The sequence below is a fragment of the Tympanuchus pallidicinctus genome, unplaced genomic scaffold (genome assembly GCF_026119805.1).
Source record: "Tympanuchus pallidicinctus isolate F22 unplaced genomic scaffold, pur_lepc_1.0 scaffold21, whole genome shotgun sequence".
NCBI classification, from domain to species: domain Eukaryota; kingdom Metazoa; phylum Chordata; class Aves; order Galliformes; family Phasianidae; genus Tympanuchus; species Tympanuchus pallidicinctus.
In genome coordinates, this window is record NW_026294733.1 from 208,898 (window position 1) to 228,861 (window position 19,964).

The 19,964-nt window shown below is 43.1% G+C and overlaps 1 protein-coding gene across 2 annotated transcripts in view; it reads right to left on the minus strand.

Annotated features, from left to right (window-relative positions):
- The window catches only part of RNF130 (ring finger protein 130), a 41,649-nt gene that overhangs the window by 12,851 nt on the left and 8,834 nt on the right, over window positions 1-19,964 (minus strand). For both annotated transcript variants that reach the window (XM_052684710.1, XM_052684708.1), the window contains exons 3-7: window positions 10,963-11,213; window positions 7,741-7,812; window positions 7,016-7,098; window positions 1,741-1,837; window positions 786-990 (exon numbers count right to left, since the gene is read on the minus strand). In XM_052684710.1, coding sequence (XP_052540670.1) covers window positions 786-990; window positions 1,741-1,837; window positions 7,016-7,098; window positions 7,741-7,812; window positions 10,963-11,213 — 708 coding nt within the window. The remainder of the gene's footprint in view (window positions 1-785; window positions 991-1,740; window positions 1,838-7,015; window positions 7,099-7,740; window positions 7,813-10,962; window positions 11,214-19,964) is intronic.

Genomic DNA, 19,964 nt, shown 5'->3' on the forward strand with positions numbered 1-19,964 from the left:
AGCAGTGGATAGCAGCACTGGCTTCAAATCCAGATTTTAGATGCACGTAAGGGAAGTACAAGGAGTAAACCAGACTGAATGAATTCTATTTCTGCAGTTCAGACAGAAAAGCAACCATTCATGTATCAAATCAAGATTCCATTGCATACAGAAAAATGATATAATTCCACATAATGTTTTTGTTACAGAGCCATTATATAATAAAACTCCAGGTAAAATCCAGTCAGTGCATATTTCCCATGCTGTAAGCCCTCACCCACAGGAACCAGTACAGCAGGAATAGTATCCTGAGGTCATATGACACTTGGACAATACTCAAATGTTGATATGTCAAAACCAGGTTTTTTTAATACAAAAACTTTGTGAGAAAAGCCATCTGCTAAGGGACACCAGAATTCCGGCAGTAATGCTGTCAGGAGGAAAAAAAGACTGCAGAAGTAATAATTGACTAAGATGTTTACACACGTATAAATTATTGGATGTCTTTTGGAAATGGTTTTGGCAATCCAGCTTACACTGATCACCGAATTCAGGAGGGCTGTTCTGCTGCCATTTTAGTTCACCCTTTGTTCTTTGTATGCATTTCTAAATGGATACACGATTAATAATGGAAGTGCTGGCACTGCTGCAGGCAGCTTTTGGTTTGGAGTGCCCAGGGACACCGAGCTCACCTCCGTTTCTGCAGGAAGACCTTTTATCACAGCCCTGCAGCACAGAGGAGAGCAGAGCAAGAGCCCCGTCCCAGGAAAGCCATAGAACTGCAACGGAAGCCAAAGCAAACTTACTTGTTACAGCAATGTTGATCTCTCCCGACCTCGGAGTGAGCTCCCCATCCTGGGGAAGCTGCGACATGCCGGAGGTGCGCAGGGGCTCCAGGCTCAGGGAGCTGTCGTTGGCGAAGTCGCCGAGCGCTGAGCGCCTGCTGGCGGGCTGGCTTCTGCTGAGCCTCTCCATGTCAAAGGCCACGTTATCTGTGCACGGCACATTGGGCTGAAAAACACAGCGATCCCTCTTTACAGGGAGGAATACTCTACATGCAATGATCCCGTAAGGATAAGCGCACAAACGCCTCATTTTGCTGCTGCAGCTCAGCTGCCTTTGGATCACAGGGTAGAAACGTGAACAGACGAGCTCTTCCCTTTTTCTTTTACTTCTTTCCTCGAAAAAACACTGCTCCTACCTGACAGTTTTTTACTTATACGGGAAAAACACGAAAAATCCTCTTTGAGCTTTTTTTAAGTCTATTCCCTTGCGAATCAGTCAACAAAAGCAGTACTCTGAGATTCTATGTGCTGGTTAATGCACAACCAAGGAAAGGCTGCTGGCCTCGGCCATGGCGCTCTGCAGCTCTGGGCATGGATTTAACGTGCCAACAGATCTGAGAGCATCTACAGGAGAGCACAGTAAGAACAAGAGCTTAGAGAGAAAACAAAGGAAGACTGAAAGAATTTGAGAAAAGGGAAGACTATAGAGAACGCAGTAGATTTACAACACATTAAGAATCTAAATTCTAAATAGGAACACTATAGAATATTCTTAATAATCATCTAGGGGAAGAAACAACCACTAAAAATGAACTTTATCAGCAGCACAAAAAGCCTGGTAACTAATGGCAACACAGCCCCAGACCCTTCTGACTAAGAGCACTGGAACATCCTTCATCTTTTCTGCTCTGAAGACATTCCTTCTGCTCTGAGTCTCAGAGATGGAAGGGAAAAGAGCTTGTTCAGTCCAACTTACCACAATTCCCAGGGCCTTCAAAATGTTCAGTTTACACATTGGACACGTACAGTGCTCACTGAGCCACGGGTCCACGCAGGCTTTGTGAAAAACATGCCTAGGAGAACAGACAAGGCACATATATAAGCTGCAAACCATTATACTACGTCATGAGAACTACTTTGATGCACTTCTAAATTGTTTCTTCAAGTCAGCAGGACAAATTCTGGAATTGCCAGCAAGTTATGCTAACTGCAGTAAAAAAAAAAGAAAAGAAATAAAAACCTGAAGCTCTTGCTACCAGTTACAATCTCCATTTCCAAGCAGAACCTGGTGCTGAATCAGGAAAGAGGACTGCAGATCCACCAGGAGTCAGTTTCATTTAAAAGCCAACACTAAAGTACTTAGGTTTGATGCTGTAAGTGCTTTATAATTAGCACATCTAAGTGAAGAGAACAAGGTTTTGAAAGGCTTCTGACTACAATTAGCATTGCTTGATATCTGTAAGGAAATTAGCAAGGAAAACATGCCCATCATACCATGGCCACAGGAAACCAAAATCTTTCAGAAATAGAAATGGCAAGAGGAGCTTCTGTTTGCACAGCAGGAGCTCTGCATTGGTTTACACCATCTGAGTCACATCCACAGTACAGACGTAACTGCATTGGATGGGTACAAACCAATAGAACACGGAAGGACTATGCAGACTGCAACATGCCTACCCTAAAGAAGTTAAATCAACCCTCCTGCTGGCTTTCCAAGATGAGCAGAAGCTTTCAGCACATACTCAGGAAAAGGTACTGCTGGACTTGACGCGAGTCAGATTTAGAAAATGCTCATGGCTGCCCAGGCTGAATGGCTGCCTATGATAAGAGCACACACTGAGGAACGTGTTGGACTGCTCTGTCAAGCACACTTAGCAATGTAGCCTTTAGCAATGTAGCCTTTAGCAATGCAGCCATCATGAAGAACAGGAGAGGTATGTTGTCTGCAGTTTAAATACTTGCACAAAATACAAATGTCTCCCATTATTAGTTCTTAGCAGATTCCCTTATTACTCACAGAACTTCAAACTGTGTTTAGAAGTCCTGGGTGACAGAAAATGGTTTGAAATCTTCTGAAACACACAATGATGCCATTTTTCTGCATTGGGAAAATGCGGCTTTTAGTTGCTTGTATTTCCTTTTAAAATTCTCAAAGGCTGTCTCTGAGAGCAGGACAAAACCCAGAACAGCAGACACTGGGACTCCACCAAGCAGGAAAACAGCTTTAATATATGGTTATCAGCTAATCAGGGCTGCAGAAGCACTCAGATCAAGCAAAGCAGGATACCCATATGGATGCCAGCACGGGTCCACTAAATGTTACACGTTCTTTTCAAGTCATTAGCAGTTTGACAGAGTTCAAATGCACCAGGACAGTTCAACTCTTCTGGCAACCTCTTTATTCTTTGCTTTTAGCTCCTAAGCCTTCTAGGACATTTATTAATGCATTTCAAAAAAGAGCAGTGCCCCCAGGGTTATTTATTGATTTAGATCAGTGTGGCTCAGCCTACTACTTACGCTGTGTCTCTGTTGCTTAAGCAGCTTACTGATACCATCATCATGGCTCGGGCTCTGTCTGGCTTTCTCTTGCAAAAGTTAAAGCAGTTACACAGCAACTAAGACAATAAACACGTGAATTATTTTTGAAATTAGTCTGACAAAGTGAGCCTTTGCATTTTCTGCCATCATAAACCTTCTCCATCTTTATCCCTCTGTCACTTGGTCAATAGCAAGCTATCCAAGACCATAAATCTCAGCTCCCAGCAAGCTGCCCTGGGTCACGGCTGTAGACGATGCTCCTGCAGGAGCCACGTGTCTGGGAGCAGTGTGACACAGCTGCACCCTTGAGGCTGCAACACCCAGCCAGCAGCACTGCAAGAGCCTCCCATGCGGGCAGGGCTCCAAACAGGTGAGCTGCAGGTATTTTTCCGCTCTGTCAGCATGCCTAGGAAACACCATAACCCTCTGTTGTGCCACACAGCCTCATAAATGCTTGGGATTGGAAGGGGCAGAAGGACAGCCATTGCCATGGGTAGCAGAAATGCTGCTGGAAGGACAGCAGGGAGTGTCACGTTGCTGCTTTTTCAGCTGCAGAGAGTCAAACACAGGTGAATGTGGCTTAGTCACTTTTGCCACTTGCTGCCCCCATTTTGCCCAGGGCAGGAAATAGTAAGAATTAGGCTTAAAACTCATTTATTTTAGCACAGTCAACATTCAGCCTCATCCTACCAGCTTGCTGCTCTTTATAAGCACCGTGATCTTCCTTCCCAGACCATCTCTTGTCCTTTCCAATGTTTCTGTGCTTTTCTTCAGTTCATCACTTTGCTGTCACCCTCCCTTATCTCTTATCTCTATCTTTCCTTCACACTACCTTTTTCCTGATCACTCTTAACCCAGTGCCCATCGTTTCCCAGATGCTGTGTGATGCTGAAGTGGAACAATCTGTTTAAAGAACACTATCCAGAAGGCTCGACTTCAGCTACATTCCTTCCAGTGTTTGCATCCACTGCTTATTCTAACTCATAAAACGTTATTCACAGAAGACAGAACTGCACTTCAGTTCTCTAAGTCCAGGGAAGAAGGCTACCTTGCCCCTGCGCATGAAAAGCTGTAGGTATGGATTTAATGATCCTTATGGATCCCTTCCAATTCAGGACATTTTGTGACCATACGCTGCTCGTACTGAACATATTTCTTTCTGAAGAACAACACGAATGACTGCAAATACTGCACTAGAGTTTCTATCATTTTCATCAGCTGTATGCCTGTCCAAACCAGATGCCTCTCCATAGAGATAGCGTGACAGACCATACTTAACTGGAGAGAACAGTTCTTGTATCAAAGGGAAGCACCACTTTTCAATCAATACGTCAGCGATTCCTACTGTCTAATGATTATAGCTTCCTCAAAACGCACAGTAAGGACTGCTAGCCCTTCATTTGCTTCCTCTTGGTTGATCCCTTTTCTCTGTGAGAAATTTATTTTCTCATCCACCTTTGAGATTCTCCTCTTTTTTTTTTTTTTAACACTAGGTTTGCATGTTGCACCAAAAAGGAGACGTCAAAATGTCAGGAAGTAGAAAGGGGTTAAATCTCTAAAACAAGACGTGAGGAGACGCACCTCAGTAGACTGAGAAGTTTTATATGCAATCTGAAATTCATCTGGCTTATCTCTGCAGGCACTGGTTGCCCCTTCGCTCATTCTACAAGTATAAAAAAAATCTTTTAGAAAGTATCCATCCCAATGTTCCATCTAACCAAGCGAGGTCTGTGCTTAACTCAAAGCTGAACTGAAGCAGATGAAAAGTGAGATTTCAAAAAGAGAACTAGAAAGTGAACATGAAAGTCACTGCGCAGCCTTCAGCAGGAATGCAGTCAGAGCCTTCCCTGACCTTATATTCTTTTGAAAAGCAGAACAGAAAAGGAACTGTGGAAAAGGCTGAATGGGGCATAGCAAGGAGGGGAGCTGTGCATAGGCAGCAGCCAGGTGCAGCCCCCAGCTCCCTGCAGCAGCTGTGACCAGGGGGCTCTGCCTGCAGCACCGTGGCTTGCAACAGGCATCTGAAGGAAATGGACTTGTAAAATGAATACACAACCATCCTGCTCAAAAGGTCTGTGTCACATCTGCTGACAGTAACAAGACATCTGCGGCTTGGGCAGTGCTGGGCACTTATCTAGTGAAGTGGCCTTCAGACTCCATTTTGCTCTGTGCTCAGCAGTAGGAGATGGTTCCTCATCAACTGTGTGCTCTACATTGGCAAGGACCCCTCACTGACCTCTCCTCAGCATCAGAGACTGAGGAGTGGGATTTGTGAGCACCCACTGCAAACCCTTGAGTCTAAACCCTGAGTTCCATCCATCAGCCTTGTGGCTCAGAGCTGGTGAACAGTTTCCAGAAGTTTCTCCTCTGACTTCCAAACCTTCCTCATAAATGAAGGACTAGGGCATAACTCACACAGGCACACTCTACATGAGATCACAATATATGACAAAAGTGTCTCAAAACTCAACAGTTGGGAATATATTTTAACAGGCAGGAGGATGTCAGCTTTGAATGAGTAAAAATGATTGAACTGTAGGAAGAAATGGACACCCGTCTGCAAGATCCAAACCCCCCCCAAACCCTCCTGAACTTCCAAATATTTTAATGGTAGTTTCTGAACAAACATTTGTTGGGTACATTAACTAAACACAACACTATCGAGAACCTAAAGCAGTTCATTGTTTTCCCCACAGTCCAAGAAATAAAGAACAGAAAAAAGTAAAAACTAATTAAGCTTGGTTTCAGAATTAGAATACACACATATGTTGATTTGCTAAGATAGAAAATATTGTTTCCCTTTTAACATAATAGAAACTCATTATGAATTAGAATTAAAGATATCCAGCTACGCAGAGCAGCCCATAGGAAGATTCAGAAGACTGATAATGAGCTGCTACACACTGCTGCTGTGTGACCCAAGGTTGACTCCAACTCCATGACTGAGATGCTTCTAGTGCATCATGCACACACCAAATTACTGGGTCCTGGCTGTATGTTTGCAACATAACATGCATTTTTTTTGTGCATTGGGAGATAAGGAGAAAGCCCTGTATATCAGAATGCAAGGGAAAAATGACCTTGGTAATGCTTATGGCTACCAAAAATTACCCAATCACTGAAACCAATAACCACGAGGATAAGCACTTAAAAGCATCTAAGAGCAAATATCCCATAACTGAAGAATGGAAATGAACTGAAAACCTGTAGATGTCAAAAGGGCAAAAAAGAAATTGCTGTGTTTTAAGCACCAGTACAGAGCATGCAGCAAGCAGTAGTCCTCAAGCCAAGAATCCATTGCACTGGAGAGACCAAAGACAGAGAGCACAGCGGTTGATTGGTGTCAAATGAGGTACAAAGGCTGGAAAGACTGCATCTGCCTCCAGCACTATTTCGGAAAGCCACAGCAGCACTGCACGGACACTGCACAGAATGCTGCTGCTGCACCTTGTTCATCACACTTCTGTTTGTCTGCCTGCTGTTCCAGCCCTTAAACCTGCCCCAAACCTCAAATATAAGCAGCTCCACTGCTAACGCCTGAACCACTCATCTGCAGACCTGGTTTCATACAGTCTAAAATAAAATGGCTGTTATTAGGACAGGAAATAGTTAACATACGTATCTAGAAATTACAGTGCATATTTAACATGAAATGAAGCAAAGGAGCAAGAAGAAAAAAACAGTTTCCAAACAAAGCAACTCTACTAGCTTACTTGCACGGTAAAATGCGAACAACATCGTTCTGCTTGTAACTCTCAATGCAGACAGCACAATGATCAAAGTCTGGGTCTGTCTCCTAAAACAAACAGAATGAAAATTCAAGTCAAGAGCTTTGGCTGTGACAAAGGTAAAAGTAATTGTAATTAGTACAAGAACCATGCTGTGTCAGAGCAAATATTACCAAGAAGACACAGAAATGATGGCAGGGTGGTTGCATTCCAACACGGCTCAGGAAAGAGAAGTATCTCATGCACACAAAACCATTCCCCTTCACTCGAAGCTGATAAGTGACCATATGAAACATCAGCTAAGATGTTTATAATATCCAGTTGAATTCTTGTGGTACAAATAGTAGGGATTTCCCTCTGGAATCACCTCAGCTTTGAGGTAAAAAAAAAAAAAAAAAAAGGGTTGGGTTTTTTTGTTTTAGGATAAGCTTTTTGGGAATCCTGCTAGCACACAAAACCACTCAGTCACAGCTGCCAGATGGAGCACAAGAAGTACTTAAGTGAGAAAAACTCCTTTGAAATGTGCAAACTTACAGCATACAGCAAGACCACGAGTTACACAAAACACTGTGCCATACGATAAGCAGTCTCCAACAAGGAGGGGAAGATTGGAACACCAGGAGAGAAAGGAAAAGCTGAAAAATAAACTGTTTCCTCTAACAAAAATAAAACACGATGCCCACGTTTATCATGTTGAAATATCATTATACCTTATCTCCCTTCTTTACTGTCCTGGTTGTGAGTTTACCAACAGCTTTCTTGGCAGCATCTCCAAGGCGACGCTAATGAAGTGACAAAGGAGAGAACACAAATTAACTCTGATAATCAAGCTTCATTACTGCCTGTTATAATGACTTATTTGGGCTCAATACTGCCACTGCAATACACACTGACAGTGGGCCAACACTGCGATTAGCAGCATAAACAGCAAAGCCCACAGTTAGAGATTTGTCAGGAAACAAAACAACTCAACAGCAGAGCACAGGAATGCACTCAGTGTGTGGGCATAAAGCTCACACACTGCACAGGGCTCCGCAGAAGTCACCCAACACGTGTGACAAGCTAACTCATCCCAGCCTGTAGTACAGGAGCTGAAGCAATGTGCCCCCCAGTGATTTCTGTCATCATCCTCTCCCACTGCTTTTTATTCAGCATGCTAGAACATACTCTGTTCTCTTAGGCTTGAATTTTTTCTCCCCCCCAAGCACAGACTGATCTTGTTCTGAGACATAACAGATCCTCAGCGTAACCTAGTTTATCCTGCCCTTACCTGAAACCACTGCTACCACACAAAGCACAAGTTTGTGGGTCATGAAATCTGAAAGATCCGATTTAGACCTGAATATAGCCAAAACGAATGCTGGTTTCAATATTAACCTCACTCTGACAGCAAAGGCCAAGCTGTTTTTTGCTGTTTGCAAAATGACCACCTCTGGGTGCACGCTGCCCTCCTGTGCAACCATCACCAGCTGCTGGCCTGTGGGTCCCAGGCACTGAGCAGCACAAGGCTCGCACCTTCTCGTATCAGGAGACTGGGTTTACATTTACTGGAAGAAAGGAAGTTCCCATATTTTGTCTTTCACCCCTCTTGTACTGAACACTCTGCTTTTGAGAGAGACCAATTCTAAGAACATGAAATGCACATGCCAAAATTCCCCATGCAGCTTGGATGGAACAACCGTGCATTTCTTGTGCCTACCTACCTCCTATACACTTGAAAAGCCAAGTTCTTCAACTACCTCGCCCCATATAAGCACTTCCTTTCTTCCCATATAAGCTAAGGCTGTTTTTATTGGAGAAACACAGAGGCCTCTGAAGGCCTTTACAGCAGTGTGTACCAAATCGAGGACTGGCCAACTGCACCAACATTATTCTGGAATTACACAATTCAATTCTGGTTGTTGTCTCCACAGAAAAACAGCTCCTTCATTTCATGGGGTTTTTTAGGACACCGATGCATGGGGTGTCTGGAGTACCATCCGGAACAGAGGTGGGATGGGGAAGCTCTTCGCCTCCTAAAGGAAGAAATCTCATCCTAACTTCAACACGTGAGAAACCAGTCAGTATAAGCAAACCTAAGCTGTGCATCCTGGAGCAAGCATATTGGCTCCAGCACTGAAAGACACAACACCGAAGACTGCTGGAATGATTATCATGCACAGCCAAAGTTGACTGCTAAGAGAGGAACAACGCTGAGAAGGCACGGCAGGGGCTTTCCGTGACCAACACCACCCACCTGAGTCACTGGGGGTAGCACACATAATTAGCCATGCTGCCTGTGTTTGTACTACGTGAAGTCTTTGAAAATCTGCTCCAACCGAGAAAGGATCAATCTCAGCAAAACTCTCCCAAAACACATATTGCATTCTCACATGGAAGGAAATCTGCTAATGGCAACTTCCATCTCCATTCAAGAGATCCACCTTTTCCACCTTCTAATTTTAACAGGACGTTTTGAAATGCTAACCTTGGGGACACTGAGGATTTGCTGTTTGGTTAAGTTTTAGGGCATAGGCATGCAGCGTATGCTTGCTTTAAAACCCACATCAACCTCAATGGAAAAAGGGCACCAGTACATGCAAAGGAGTTTCGTACCTCGGTGGAAACGCACAAGAGTAACCATGTGAAATACCCATATCTACTTGCACTATCTATAAAACACAGCATGGTTTTGAGGGTTTTTAATTTATTATTATTTTTTTTCTTAAACAGGTGCCTCCAGCCCCAAGCTATGATCTTGTTTTTCAGTTAAAACAAGTTATTTCCCCGCGCAGCCTTCTCTCTGAGAGAGCTTTCAAAGCTCTTCAAAAACAAGCCGGAGCCGTCGCCACCTCCTCATCAAAGTTTAATAAGCTCAGCTTTTTAAACCACATCAAATTTTCATCAAGTTTCTCCTGAAAATCTAAAGAAAGAAGAAAGGTCACAAAAGCCCCCTCCCCACGGAGCAGCTGCTTTGAGATATTTGGAAGAAGCCTCAGACCGCTCAGGGGATGCAGCAGGCACAATTCAGCACTCCACAGACACTCCTGGAGTCGCAGTTCTATTTAAACTTCTACCGCCCCCAGGGACCACACTAAGTACCAGCCACAGCTCGCTCACCTCAGAATGACACCCCTAGGAAAATCTAACGGGACCGGCAGCATCAGATGCTATTTCCAGAAACTAGAAAGGAAATCCTTTGTCGCAGTTGAGGCTCTGTAAGTCTGCGTTTGTTTTAGGTTTGACAAAGCGCTGTCAAGAGCCAAAAGAGCTGCCCCGCAGTTTGCCCTTAAAGATCAGTCCTAAATCAGAGGAAGAGGGACAGCAGCTAGAGGTCAGCAGCTTTGTAAGGCACCCTTGACAGAGATGCACAGAGCCAAAGAGAGCAGTCACTTTTTTCCTCCTTTGCAATAAAAGCCAGGACACACTACTGAGACAGCAGGTCATTGAGTCCACGACAGTAAAACATTTACTTCTAAAGTTTAAGCCATATTTACATTGATGACTTCACTTATTCGAGACCTCTGGGCATGGGTGCATTTAATTCAGATCTAAGTTCATACAGTAACAGAGAAAAAGAATCAGAAAGGCACACTGGACAAAATATTACTTAGCATATATGACCAAGAGAATTAGGCAGTCCTTATCAAGTATCATCTTAAAGTCAGTGCAGAACACTAAGCAACTCTGTATCTTAGTTTTCTTACCCTAATATTCATTAATTTACAGTTTGGGAACAACAACTGAACTACCTCACTTATTACTAAAGCTAGCCTTAATAACAGATGGAATGAATAACATTAGCTTTGAACTCCACCACACCATATAAGCATAAGCACAATTTTTCACTCTCCATTTCCAACGTCCATTCCAAGAAAGCAATTCTCCACAGAATACTGTACACAGCAACAACAGCTCCAGAACACGGAGAGGAAAAAACAAAATGCCCTTACCTGATTCCTATCACGTGCACTCGTGTACCTGATCTTCTGGATGAAGTAAAATATTAACCACGCTGAAGAAATTATCATCAAAACAATGAAAGATATTGACACAAAGACTAGGGAGCCCCGACTGAAGTTCTTTAGAGGAACACGGGAACCCACTGCTATGGCCATCAGGACAGAGATGTTCTTTTCCAAGTAATTCAGGATCTCCTTCACTTTTGATTCTGTAATCATTACAGCAACAATGTCTCCAGTTCCTATAAAAAGAGAACAAAAATTAATTAACATTTAAAATCCACAGAGCATGATGCCAGTAAGATTTTCCATATGCAAAACCACTTGGTAAATAATTTTATCCAAGTCATGTATGGCATACTGTGCGCTCAACTCAAGGCTCATCCTTCCAACCCAAGCTTTCCAGGTATGCCAACTGTTTGCAGCTGCACGCGTCCTACCAGGTAACAGTGCTTCCCACACTACAACGACTGTGCACAGCCTGAACAGATCTTAAATCGTATACTTGGTCCAGATTGGAAGCTGTGATTACTAGAATAGGCAACTTAGAGAAAAAACACATTTGGAAGATGAGCGGTGTCAGTATACACAGAGCTGAGCCGGGGGAGTTCGGCAAGTTCCCCGATGTGGTGATGAGGATATCACATGCACACAGACTGCCAAGGACCTACAGATCACAATTCCAAAGAAGCCAGAACTTCACCCCCACCACTTCCCATAGAAGCGGAAGTAGAACAAACAAGACTGGCTGGAAAGTGGAACAGAAATTAAAACTGAGCAGAAATATGAGAGCAGATTTTATCATCCAACCAGAGACGTGCTTAATAAAGTAGCAAAGAGCTCCTGAGACAAAAAAAAAACTGGTGTGCCATTCTTCCTCATCAAGATCTGCACTGAAATCCCTTCTCAAGATCTATTTTCAAGATGCTGGTGAAGGCTGCTCATCTGCTCCTTCCATCTGTCTGCACCAAATCACATTCCCTAAAAGAGGAACAGTAGAATGTGGGTGATTTCAGCACTGCGTTCTGGCTTTGGAGCAGATTTGAGCCGGAGAACTTGGCGTGACAAGATCCTGTGTTAACAAAGGGGATTTCTTTTAAGTCCTTTCATCAGAACCCTATTTTTAAGAAGTTACTGTACCCAGAATATAAAGTAGAAGAATAAAAAGAACAGAATCTTTGAAACTGAGGGCACAGTTAGTCAGGGCGACAAGTCCAAAACCACTCATTTCCCCGAAATGGGGCTTTGCTTGAGCGGCATAAGTTGTTTAAGTGTTACTCTGCTGCTCTTCCCATTCACAGAGCCAAATAGTGCCTGCTACAGTCACTGTCCTCAGTTTTCAGAGAGCGCTTCCAGTATACGCCCGAGAGCTGCCAGAACACTCCTGACTTGTCCAGCTGAGAAGTCCTCGCACTTAATGACAGGACAAAAATCTTCCTTTCCTGCAATTTCAAGGTACTGTACATGGATGCAGCACGCACTCCTGCAGCTCGGATGATGCAAGATCAACCCAGAGGTGATAACTGCCTGATGCCCTCCCCAGGCGTCACTTCATTTCCTCACATCTCCTTCTGATAGCAAAGGCAGAGGGATTGTTTTCCCCAGGGCATTTGTTGTACTATGCTTCCCCAGGAGGTATTATTTGGCCCACGGCATCACGTTCCTATCCAAGTATCAGCCAGAAGCTCTCAGCACAGCATCCTGACACGATTTATACAGCTACCCGTGAAGCAAAGCTGACTAAGATTTTCTGATACCAGTCCAGTTCCGCCTAAACTAAAAGCTGAAGCCTCCACCTATTCCCTGCTGCCTGGAGAATGTGACAAAGCTGACAATCTGCCACATGTTTTCTATAAGGCCCGGCACAAAGGGAACCTCTGGCATCTCTGCAAAGCCATTTGCATTCCAAACAACTCAGCTGCAAACAGCCCAAGTGCTACTGCTGCCTCTGACCCTGTGAGAGCCAAGGAGAACAGCACGGAAGAAAAATAAATTGTGCCTGCTTAACACCCTGAAACTCAGTGGAAACTGGGACTTGGTTTATCCGTATTCTTGTCAGGGGCATCACCCTAAATAATTATAGCAAGAGCTCCTTGCTTGAGAAGAATTGGGGGCAGGAGGAGGCACTGACTTATTTATTTTCAGCACCTTGAAATCTTGCATTTCTGAAACCTAAGCAGAAAAAAAAATCCTCAGGTGAATACAGACTAACAGCACTTGAAGAAGTTAGAGTGTGGTCTTTATATAAATCTGCTGAAAACCAATGCTCTCCTGAGCAAAGAATGGTGCCCAACTAAAAGGAGCTGGAGCACTACAGTCAATGAACTACACAGCTAAGCAGGAAGAAGCTGGACAGACAGTACACCCCAGATAAATGTTGACACCTGCAAATATAAATCAGCTGCCATCATCCAATCCTAAACAGCTCTAACTTGCAATTTTACTATGTGCATACTTATTGGGATAGCTACACAACTCTATTTATGGAAAGGAAGTTGCCATTAATCGTTAAGCCTGTGGAATACAACGTCAAGACAGGAGATGAGAGAAGGATGCAGCAGGTGAGAAGATACTAGGAACAATGTAATGGGAACAAAGCAACAACCAGAAGTTTCCTGTAGACCTCTGTAGAGCACCACAGAGATTACTTTGCTGGCTCACCATATCTCCTAGCACCTTCAGAAAGTCTACTGAAAGTTGTCTCAAAGGAAGATTCCCAGTCTCACCACCAGCAAACAGTTGTCCCTGCCAATTTCTCTTTATGTTGATTCTCGATTGCCAGACACTTCTCTGAAGCTCCAAATACAGACAGCTGTGGGAAGGACACCAAGCTGCAGACAGACATGGTTCAAAGAGGGGACTTCAGGCACCTTCCACCCACCTATCACCCCTGGGAACAGCAGGCAGACAAAACATAACTACCAAGCAGCAGATATTTGCTTTTCTCTTGGGTGTCCAAATGGCCTAAGCAGCTGCTTGGTCAAAACTGTGGGAGAAGGGGTGGTGACAATTCCTGAGCTGCTGCCAGCACTGCAGTGCTGCAAAGAACCTCCTTGCAGACAGGGAAAGCAAATTTAAGATCCCAGCTCAAGAACGGCACGTGCAGGATCACCTGTAAAAGGCACTGAGTGGTTTTGATGGGATGAAAAAAGATCTACAGAAAACTGAGAATTAACCCACTTGCACCAAAAAGGTGAGCACTTTTCTGAGGGCTGCTGTTTTCAGCTAAAGTCTTTGCAACTTCCTTAGCCTTTAACAGCACTTTCTGATGCATGTTGCAGACACAGCATGAAGCACAGACTGCACTCAGCTCACACTAGCAAAAGAATGTTGTTCTCTCTTTAAGTAGCAAACAACATTTAATTGTAACTGAAGCACTGCACTCTATTCTGAAAAACCCAAACTCAACACACATCTATCTGACACATTTTGCAGATGTCAGTTACAAAGACCTGCAAAATCCCCAACTTTCTAATAAAAGTAAAGAACAGTGCAGACAGTTGCTTTCTGGCTGGGTGCAGGGTGTGATTCGGACACTAAGAGCCAAATCGCAACGACAGAGACACCATAATGATCACGTTAATTGGGAACTGCCTGTTTTCACAAACCATTAAAATTCAAAAACCTCTTAAAGCGTTTCTGAACACGCATCAGAAATAAACACATGCACACTGTTCAGCGTGCAGGAAAAGGATCAGTCAGTGCCAGATTTCTTAGATTAAAAAGACAGACCACCACAAACAGCAGTTACCCAGTAGGTCTGGTGGAGCACACCTGACCAAGTGCTTACAGACCTCCAGTGGTCCTTCCAAGCCACGCTCAGTGATATTTTAGACATACTTGCACTAGAATAAAAACTGACCATACTTGTGAACTCCAGTGATCCACATGGAAAACAATACCACCATGGTCTACATTTTGGCTACTACAAGCAGTGAGTTAATGAAGTCACTGTGAGCAAGTTCCAAGACTCCTGTGAAACAACCTTGCAGAGGCAAACACAAAACCAGAAACTTATAAACAAAGGAAGAATGTAACTGCTTCCCCTCCGCCCCCATTCCCCAGGAGAAAACCTCAAAGTAGTTTCTTGATTTGAAGGACGCTTGCTCTTCTTCTATCCCCAAGGAATAGAATACAACTGTCAGAGAAGGTTATCTAAAAAGTCCCGTCTGCAAGAAAGATGACAACTGTGGAAATTAACACAACTCTGAGAACTCACCGGCCAGCAATAATAGAATCTGGGGGCCCACCAAACATTAAAGGAGAAAACAGGAAACACAAAACAAGCACTGTTGTTATTAATGAAGCTTTGAGAGACTGAGTGGGAATTTTTTTGAATGTCCCTGAAGACATCTGCACTGAGATGGAGGAGAGGGAAGGAGAGGACATTGCATTGAAGACAGCAAAGGACACGTGGAAAGGGCAGCCCCCCAGCCACCAAATAAATAAAACAAATGAACACACCACCAGAAATAAATGAAAAGCAGGAACAAGGAATTCAACTACAAGTCAGAGGAAAAGCAATTAAAGAAAAGCGGAAAGTAATGACAAAGTTGACACAAAGGGATATGCTGATAGTCACAGAAAGGTCTTACTGCTCATTTAAGGGTGACACTTCCAAGCTCAGGCTTATATCTATGTTAGAAAATCAACCTCATCACAATGAAAATAACTCTACATGTGCACTGCTAGACAAGGTGGCCTCTGAGAATGCACATCAGTTCCACAGTACTTACCAACAATGGGGAACACACAAATTCTTCAGGTATTTTAAAATTTTAGCCTGATACAAACCAGAAATTCATTGTAAGAATGAAGTCTTATATTCTAAAACAGTCTTTGTAAAAGCAGACAGCAAAAAGAAGAGTCTTGGCATATGGGCAGAGTGATTAACACAGGTCGAGCTGCACAGGTTTTTATTTTGATCTAATCAGAAAGGAAGAGCACATCCAGAGCAGCAGCACCACTGCAATGGTAATATGTTGTCTGAGATGCCCCAAATCAAATACTTCTGAAAGCAGAAACAAAACCATAGTATTTGTCAGTTCTCAGTCCTAAACAAGGCAAGAACTTAATGCCAACGGGCATCCATTTTAAAATGAGACCGAACAGCATTTCAAAGCATTTTTCTTCCTGTTGTCTTTATAACACTGTAAGCATTGAATTCTTGACTATATGTGTAAACATTTACTGCAGGATATCTGATTTACACAGTGTCAGACACCAGAACAGATGTTCCAACACTACCGTGAGAAAATAGTAAATGACAGCAGCATAGGAAACTGTGAGCTAAAAGCCACGTTTTGACGGGGTGCGTTGGTTAAACACAACCTGCAGAACCACCACCTGCCCCCAAACACTGAGCAGATATTTCCAGAAATCACAAGACTCTTTGCTATACAGACTTCTGCAGAACAACCCAACAAACAATTGTGCCTGAGGCCAAGACTTGAATTCTGACTGCCTCCTCAGGACAACAAAGCAGCAGATATTCAAGCCCAGTGAGGACCAGGCGCCAATGAATTGTAACAGAAATGCAGTGAAGTTATGCCTGCAGAACAGACAAAACTCTGACTGCAGCAAAAGGAAACTTCAGGGGATTGATTCTGCCATGGTAAGAGAGGACACTGGACTATAACACCTAACCATGGCCCAAGGCACGGCAGCGAAAGGCAGTGTGCACTGCTAACAGCGGTGTAGGAGTTCTGAGCTCTGCTCCTTCCGGAGCAGCATATGATTGAGGCATGTAATCAGAAAGCCAGGAAGGGCAAGAGCAGCCTTCCAAAGATGGGCGTCACAGAATTAACTTCCAAACAAACAGAACCCAATCAGGTTCTTGCTGTGCTAACTCATTACATGTTAAAAAAAAAAATAAATCAATCCATAGGTGATAAACAACAATCTTAGAAGTGGGAACAAGCCTCCCTGTGCTCATCCTCCTGCACTGAACAACAAACTGTGCTTCGGTACAACGTTGCTGTCATACTTGGAGATCAGCCCTACAATCTGCTATGCCCTGCAGTTCAGAAAGGGGAGCTACACGGCAGGATCCACTGACAAAGCTGTTGGGCTGTATTCACAATTCAGCTGCTGATACATGATTCCATAACCCAGTTGCTCTGTTCTGACACTCAGTGAGAGGCTTCCTAAGGATAAATCTGCATAAAATCTAAACCATCACAAATCATCCTGTTTTATTCCCAAGTCCAAACACCACAGACACAAGATGGTGGAACTATAGCACTGCATTTCCTCAAGCTTAGCTGTGTCCTAATCTCACCTGCCTCTGCCACAGCCCAGAGCACCTCATCATAGCCAAGGGACACCCACCAGCTCCCCAGGAATCAACACAGCATTGGTGGGTGAAGAAAGGCACTGTGCTTGGATCTCATCATGGATCCTTTGTAGAGAGAAAAGGGAATATGTGACACTGAGGGATGTGGTCAGTGGCATGTGGGGGTGGGTTGACAGTTGGACACGATGATTTTAGTGGTCCTCTCCAACCTTGATGGTTCTATGATTCCATCATTTCCTCTTTGTCAACCTCAGCCAGATAGCACCTTGTTTTTACATACCTTAAGACATATAGCACTACTAAAAGAATTAAGATCCTCCCACTAAGCCCAAGATGCACCCAGAAGGGAGTTTCTGAAGACACTTAATGCTTAACTGAAAACTGATTGTCTTCACCTGTGCTTCTGGAACAACATCCAGAAATTGTTACCTTAGACCTGGATTTAACACCCAAACACGGATTACACTCATATTTTTCACTGATGAAAAAACATTAATGTAGACCTTGCAGGCCCATCCATCAATGAAGACATACTTGGATTTTGATATCTAAAACTCTCTGTACTCCTGTATTTTGTAATGGAAGTTGTAGGTGTCCTTCATTTTGTTTTTCCTGGATAGCGTTCTCTATTCCCACTGATGTATGTTGGAACCAGAAAACGCAGGGATTTCTAATAAGAGCAGTCTGTCAGGGTCTGCTATTTTCTTCTGTCCACAAACAGCTTCAATACAGATCCATCCATCTGGACAGTGTTTCCAAACAAGTCCAGCAATCCCACAGGACATGTGGTGACAGAACCGCACCCAAGGATGCTACAAAGAGTCTTTAGAACTTAGCAAAGAGCAAATTCATAGGTTTATGTACAAATGTGATTCCATAGCATCCATGGACTTCGAGAACTACTCTGCTGCTTGAGCACAGTCTTTGGCTTAGAAAAAAAAAAAAGTAATTACTTACAGTCATTAATGGTCCCACGGGCCATTTTGCAGTCACAGAACTAATTACCCTTTCAGCTGGATAAGGAAAAACGAGCCCAACTTGTGTTATTCCAGCTGTGAATGAGGTGTGTACCATGCAGGAACACAGGGAAGAGGAAGTTCTGCAAAGCACTGAGCTTTGTGCAGAGATTTCCCTGCCTCGCCTTGAGGAAAGGTTTGTTTCCCCATGGCACAGAGCGTGTGTTCCCAACACCTCTCCCCACATCCTGCAAAGTGTCAGACAACTCCATCTACTGCATGACAGATTTTCCCAATACACCTCCAGGAAACAGATCAACTGTTGTTGTTGACGTATGTTCCACAGTTTTCAATTAGCACATGTGAACAATTAACAATATGAAATGATCAAAGACACGCAACTACAGTGAGATTACTGCAGATTACTTATCCTTTCTTTTAAATCTCCAAATACAATGACTTGTTTTTCCTGTTTTGGACACTAATATTTCAGGGAGAAAAACTGAGAGCAAGAACAAAACTGTAACACAACGAAATTTTGAGCTGTGGATTAAAAGTCCAGCAGTGCAATAGATTTACCTGATGAGATGCCTGCAACTTTGTGCTCCAGGCTGTAGAAGATTTAGCAGTTTCAGGTAAATTCTCTCAACAAGGCATCCTAACAGGAGCTGTTTAAGTAGTTCCAACAAATTTCTCTAGCACTGATAAACTCTACCTTTTGGAATCCAGCAACTTTACTGCAATGCTTTCTTTTCTGCTTGTTGATCTTTTTTGTTCATATCTGTTACATAAATTCTGAGTATGACTTTTTAATTTTAGAGGCTTCTGCAGCTTGTATTCTTTTCCATAAACCCAAATAAAAATCTGGATGTTAATAGAGTTCACGATAAATTTTAACTGTTCTGTGCTTTAATAGAGTTGTCTCCATCACATGGAGAAATCAGAAAGAATTAAAAAGCTCTTTTACATGCATTTCCTTCCTATTCCCATCATTGATTATCAAGGAGTCAGCTACTAAATATTTTCTCCACCACATCAGCTCTTTCTACATCAGACAGTATTTGTTCTAACTTCTATTAGAAGTAGCATGCAAAACCACTCATAAAACTGCCTTCCTGCCAATGATATCACAGCCCAACATAACCTGTGCTGGGAAAAGGTGTCCTCTGTCAGCCTAAGTGAAGGACATCTGCAAGAATAAGTCAAGTTGGTCTATTTTACAAGTGAACAGTAATGCACACAAGGATACAGACAAAGAAAATGTTGCAAATAGATCAGCAGAAACATTTACTGGAAGTTTTACCAACTCCTTCAAGTCAATCCCTCCTTTCAACCTCAACCTGAAGGGACAGAGACTTAGTGGACACAGAAAAACCCAATTTTGATGCTAGTAAAAGGAACTGTTCAATTAACATGGTGATGAACCCAATTTTGATGCTAGTAAAATAAACTATACAATTAATATGGTGATGAAAGCCTGATTTAAGAGTGATAGCTGCTATCTGGCCACCAGAAGGAATTTATATTCTGTTAAGCCATATGTTGAGTAAGAACAAATTTCCACAAGATTAACATTTTTAAATGTGTGTTCAAGCATAAAATAACTTGGATAAAATATTAATCCCATTGCTGAGAACTGCTTACTGAGCTGTTTTCATACGGAATCACCTCCCTGCAGGTTCAAGATGGGCAGCATATGTAAATCTATATAATATTTTCATTATTTTTAGCACAAACATTGC